This window comes from Benincasa hispida, chromosome 11 (genome assembly GCF_027475165.1).
Source record: "Benincasa hispida cultivar pf3 chromosome 11, pf3_genome.v1.1, whole genome shotgun sequence".
NCBI classification, from domain to species: Eukaryota; Viridiplantae; Streptophyta; class Magnoliopsida; order Cucurbitales; family Cucurbitaceae; genus Benincasa; species Benincasa hispida.
In genome coordinates this window covers 1,070,624-1,076,824 of record NC_143488.1, presented here as the reverse complement: position 1 = coordinate 1,076,824, position 6,201 = coordinate 1,070,624, and the positions used below count along the sequence as shown (strand labels likewise).

General features: G+C 34.8%; 1 protein-coding gene across 1 annotated transcript; it reads left to right on the top strand.

The window, feature by feature from the left end:
* The first annotated feature begins 1,641 nt into the window (after positions 1–1,641).
* On the top strand, positions 1,642–4,545 carry LOC120092193 (binding partner of ACD11 1-like). Its single transcript, XM_039050429.2, has 5 exons — positions 1,642–1,896; positions 2,566–2,669; positions 2,757–2,832; positions 3,501–3,584; positions 3,710–4,545. Exons 1-5 carry the CDS (start codon positions 1,891–1,893, stop codon positions 4,292–4,294), a joined length of 855 nt encoding a protein of 284 aa, XP_038906357.1. The 5' UTR covers positions 1,642–1,890; the 3' UTR covers positions 4,295–4,545.
* Positions 4,546–6,201: the final 1,656 nt, after the last annotated feature.

Genomic DNA, 6,201 nt, shown 5'->3' with positions numbered 1-6,201 from the left:
AAATAAATTTAAAAAAAACCGAGAGTATGGACAATTTGAATGATCCAAATCTCCTAAAAACAAAAAATAGTTAAAAATAAGAATTAAATTTGATCGAGTCGGTTCATAGTTTATATTCTAAGGGGCTAAAACCGACCATATGCTATGATATAATATAAACTAAACTGTAATTAAAAAAAAAAAAAAGAAATCTATTTAGAGCCATATGTGTTCATCGAAATATATATATATTTAAAGCTAAAAGCAATTCGTTCACATTTTAAATTTTTTTTGCTAAATTACAAGCTAATCCAATAGCTTTCCAGAAGTATCCTAAAACTACTTAAAACTTTTAAATTTGTGTTTAATAAATTATTAAAAATTTTAAAAATTACATATAAATCCATACATTTTTATTTATATCTAATAAGTTATTGACCAACTTGAAATTTTTAAGAAAATCAATATTCAGATACGAAATGGAAAGTTCGATATTCTCATAAATATTTGAATAGATTAGTAAAGGTTAAAAACTATTGCATATGTTAGAGGCACTATTTGACACAAAATTGAAAGTTCAATAAATACAAGGGTTGGTTGGATCGAGTTAAGGGAATATTGATTAATCAAACCCAAACCATATATTTTTCATATTTGGTCAAGTGGGGTAACCGAGTTTGCTTTGCATCAACACAATAGATAAGAGAAGAAAAAATCAAGATAGATATACAAACTCACTATTCTTGATTATTCATTTAAACTTCTAAACTACATCTTCTTAGTACAAAGTGAGATATCCAGACATAAGAGCAGGAAAGGAAAAATAAAGTAAGGAAAGAACATAAATCAGACGGAAAACTTTAAAGTGTTGTATTGTTGTTGTCAGATGGAAAGGGGAAGTGACGACCAAGTTTGACAAGGTGATAAACGATTGGCGATAGCTGGTGGCTGGTCCAACAACGGTTGAGACTAGCAAATGCAATAGAGGTCAAATAACCCTGGGAACAAGAATAGAAAGGAAGGAACGATTGACGGGATGATGAACAATATGACTAAGATTTGTCGACGAACAATTGGATGTAAATATTGTTAGCCATAAAATGATTTGCAATTTGTTGGAGAAGATAGAATAAATGGTTGGAGCATTAGGACAAAGTTGAAAAGAATGAAAATCCTAAAAAATAAATATTTATACGTGTATAGATGATCGGTCTGATTCGAGTTGAATGGATGGTTTTTTTTCCTTAAACGCGAGAACCGAACCGAACCAGTTGATTCTTGCATAATAAAATTCAACTCAACCTAAAATAAATTCTAACATCCTAATCTAATCGATTTGGTCAGATTTTTTTTTTATTTGTCAGTTCATTAAATACTCTTAAGTTCATGGTTAAATTTAACATTTTTAAAAATTGAAACTTATGAAATTTGAAGTTGAGACAAATAAAATTTAAAGACCTATTAATTAAAAAAAAAATACAATAGTGAAAAATAATTAAAAGCTTATTTGATAATTTCACAGCTGAGATTGAAGACAGAACCTGTAAATTGCAACGTGGCCCGTCACAGTTTCCGTGCAGAAGGCCGCCCCGTTATGGAAATTCCCTCCCCGTCCCGTTATCTCCGTTTCGAATCTACACGGTTGTTTTACGCGCATAATAGCGCGTGTAATACAGTCCCTAGTACGAAATATCTCGATACTATAAATATCCATCAAAACGGAGCCTTGTTTGTTCGTGCCATAGCGATTTTTTCTCATCAGAGGCGACGAAGACTTGTGAGCACTGAGAGAGAAATCCCATTTTCAGAATTAAAATTTCCGTTTTCTAATTCGTCTAGGTTTCAGTTTTCCGGTGATCGTCGGTTGATTCCGTCTCCGTTCCGGCGAATTTATCTTCGTCATTTCCAGCGATGTCGGTTAGTACTTCATGAATTTCCCTCTCTTTTCATCGTGTTTGAAGATTGGGATTGTGGGAGGTGGCAGATGGTTGGGGCAAAATTTCATTGGGTTAGATTTGGAACGTTATTCTGTAGTTTTTCATTGGGGTAATGGCGTATTAGTGCAATGTGCGGCGAAGGGATTAGATCTCTTGTGGTTTACTTTCTCGTTTGACTTTCCCATTTGAGGGTTTTGTGTAATGTCGAGATTTTTCCCAATCAGTGTATCAAGAATCGAGATTAATGTTTAAGCAAATGGGTCCATTTCTATGGTTCGATTGATGAAATGTACTGGGAGTTTGTGCCCATGTTCGCTCCTCCTTCTGTATCTGGAGCTGCATAGAAGCATACATTCGAAATTAAAACCAGGAGCGTCATGGCCGTAATTAATACTTCGAACTGTATAATCTTCGCATCTTTTGGATTTTAATTGCTGCTTGTCTTTGTCGATTTCCATTGTTTCTTCGCTGCACCCGTGAGATTTTTCCTTTTGATTTTCATTTATTTTCTGGCCATAATTGGTTTTTTGCTCTCTTTCTGCCTTACGGTTATCACGGTTCAGTTGTAGCAATGATTTATCCACCTTCTTGGAAATAGTGATAGATTTCTTGATCTTTGTCTGAAGTGCTTGTTTTGTTCTGTATGCAGATTAAGACTGTCAAAGTCAGCAATGTCTCCCTTGGAGCGTCTGAACGAGACATAAAGGAGTTTTTTTCCTTCTCGGGTGACATTGAATATCTTGAAATGCAGAGGTCTGTGTACGGATTTTAATTTCAGTTTATGATATATATTCTCTTTGTTCAATTTTATTCAAACACTAGGTTTTTGTTCTTGTGCAGCGAAAGTGAACGGTCCCAAATTGCTTATGTAACCTTTAAGGACACGCAAGGAGCAGAGACTGCGGTTCTTTTGTCTGTAAGTTCACTTTGTAGACAATATCTGTAGTTCGGAGTAATTACAAGTTTTATACCCATTGGCATTTATCTAACTCTCAAAGATTCCATTATTAGTCGAGCTGTGTGTCAAAGTTGAAATATGGTTGGCTTTATGGTTGCTCAGTGTTAAAAATGATGGTGTTCTTGGCTGTTATTAGTGGTCAAATGACTCAAATAATAAGGGCCATAACATCTATTCTTCTATTTTCTTTAGTTATACCTTACATCATTTCCGCCTTCATAAAAATGCATTGGTTTCAGCCGATAAATGGATTATCAGAATCATTCTACCAGCCCTAATATCTATATTAAGTGAATATTCCTTCCATTTTACAATCAAGTGATGATGATCTGAGTGAGCATTTTTGCCTCTTTATGAATGGTGCAAGGGACATGAATCATGATCTTTGGTGCAAGCATCAGTAGGTCTAATTTTGGTTTCATTGATCTTCTATTATTTGAGCACATAAGATAACTTAGCTGGAAGTATGTTCTGACTTCAGCGTCATTCAGATTGTTCCTTTTCTCATTCCTTGAGATGTATTTTATCTGATTTTTTTCTTCCGGATGTTTATAACCTGTTATACTGAACAAAGCAATACAAATCACCTGAGCTAGTTAGATTAATGGAGCTCAACTTCTTGTCAGGGTGCAACTATAGTGGATCTTTCTGTCAACATCACTCTGTGTCCTGATTATGAGCTCCCTCCTGAAGCTACCGCACCGCCCCCTGTAAGATTCTTGGAAGTTCGTTTTGTTTTGTTTTGTTTTTTGTTTTTTGCCTGCTATGTGTGCGGCTGTATGCCACCTTATACGTTCTCTCTTAGTGAACCAGCTCATCATCTTCATTGTTGTAGGCCCCTGGAACTAAAGCACCCGGTGCTGCTGAATCCGCCTTTCGCAAAGCAGAGGATGTGGTTAGTGGCATGCTAGCCAAGGGCTTCATCTTGGGTAAAGATGCACTCAACTCGGCAAAGGCATTTGATGAGAAACACCAGTTATCTTCCACGGCTTCAGCTAAAGTTGCTACATTGGATAAAAAAATTGGGTTCACTGAGAAAATTAGTGCTGGTACGTTGTTGGTGAGCGACAAAGTTCGGGAAGTAGACCAGAAGTTTCAGGTTTCCGAGAAGACTAAATCAGCATTTGCAGTTGCAGAAGAAAAAGTTAGCAATGCTGGATCTGCCATTATGAAAAACCGATATGTAATGAGCGGGACTAGCTGGGTTGCTGATGCTTTCAATAAGGTAGCCAAGGCAGCTGGAGAAGTTGGTCAGAAAACAAAAGAGAAAGTCGTGGTATCGGAAGAAGAACAGAAAAAGAAGACGGTCGAAGATTTTGCTAAGGTTCATCTCTCGGAATCCCCAAAGGCTGCATCAGCACCCCCTGAGGAGCCTCAACAACGTCCCAAACCTGAACCAGCTCAAGGTCTGATTCTCTGAATTGTTGTGATGTTTGTTGATATCTATGTCTGAAAGTTCTTGTAGCTGTAATGTGTACTTCCTCTTCGTTTCTGGCATGGTTGGTTATATGTTAGAGTGAAAATATAGAATAGATTTCATCCTCAATTAGTGGTCGGACTTTATTGCATAAGATATCTTCATTTGTCAGAATATAAAAACAGCAGATTTTTCCATATTGAGAACAAATTCTGCTCTTTTTACAATGCTATGTATCAGTGCAGTTCTGGCTAGTCTTTGCATTTCAGGGATTTATTTATTTTGTGCTTGGAATTTTTCTTTTGGAACTTCGTTCTTTTAGAGAGTATATGGTGTCTCTCTATAAGGTAACTTTGAAACTCCGTTTGTTCTTAATTTTAAAAATGTATGATGGATTTCGTTTCTGCCTTTTTCTTAAAGTTTTACTAGAGTAAAAATAATGAAAAATGAGTCTTAAAACGGATTGTCAATGACTTAAAATATTTTGGTGATTCAAATTGTTGTTTTAGGTTATCGCAACACTACCACACCCTTCCAAGTCTCAATTTCCATTCTAGATTCTATAGATTTTCTACTCCAAAATAGTTTGAAACCTTTATTTGATCAAATATAATATTTCAGCTTTTGAAAATCACCAAAATGTTTTTCAACTAACTTGAAAATCACCAAAATGGCCAAAAAGCATGTAAAATTGAGTTAACCAAATTTTAACACTCCAAAATGCACTCAATTTAGTGAGATAAGTGACATTTTATAGAAGTAAATATAAATTTAAAATTAATTTAAAACTAATTTTGGAATTTCTTACTTAATGAAGTCAATTTTTGACCTTTGACCTTCAAAGCTCGGTGAAATCAACATTTGACTTCGACCAACTTTGATTAATTACATTTGATTCAAAATTAATTTAAAATCAAAGTAATATTAAATAATTCATTAAACGATTTAATTAATTTAGTTTAATATTCAATTATTAAATCCAACATTAATCCCAATGGATCCTAATGTTTAGTCCCAGGATACTCCACCAATAGCTGCACTCTTTCAATTGTAGATATATTTCGATCCTTCACAGGTTGTTCGTATTTACAGCTGAGTCAAAATTACTGTTTTACCCCTATAATACATTTTGCTTCTTAAGTATCCACTGATCCATTAATGAACAATTAGTTTATAGTCCTACCAAAAATCGAATATCTCTCGTCATAGATAGAGAGGGTGGAGCCCCTTGTTCAAGACTAGGAGTCAGTACTTAACGGAACAACCTATCTACTAACCCTGGAATCTATGTCCCCAGCTATCTACCCGGTCTCACCATTAAAATGGGAGGCTTATTGAGTGGCGATGTTGAGCCATTCTCACCATGCATATTAAAGGATAATCCCGAATAAACATGAGTTCATAATTAGCTCAGGATTAAGATCGAGTTACCTTAGGTCATCGAAATAAAATAGTCAGTTTTAACAGTAGACGACGTTATAAAGAAAATTGATTATTTCATGATCTGGTCTCATGCAAACATCTTTTGCATAGGATGTCCCCACTCACATATCTCTAAATAAACAATTCATAATCTCATCGTCTGTCTTAAATACAAAATGGGACGCATCCATAGTATTTCCAGAATAAGATATGCAACCCACCCTACACTTATAGACCGTTTTGGCTATATACTCAAACTTGATCCACTTTTATGTCTCCATATAAAGTTCAAGTACTCATGTTATAGCCAGAGGTTCGTTAGTTTATTGGATTTAGGCATTAACAATTGCAATTTAAATTTTAAATACAACTTTATTGAATATACCTCAATAAAATCTTTATTGCAAAATAAAATATATTTAATGTTTACAAACTGCGAGTTTTAGGACATACAACCCAACAAACTCTCACTTGGACTAAAACTTTAG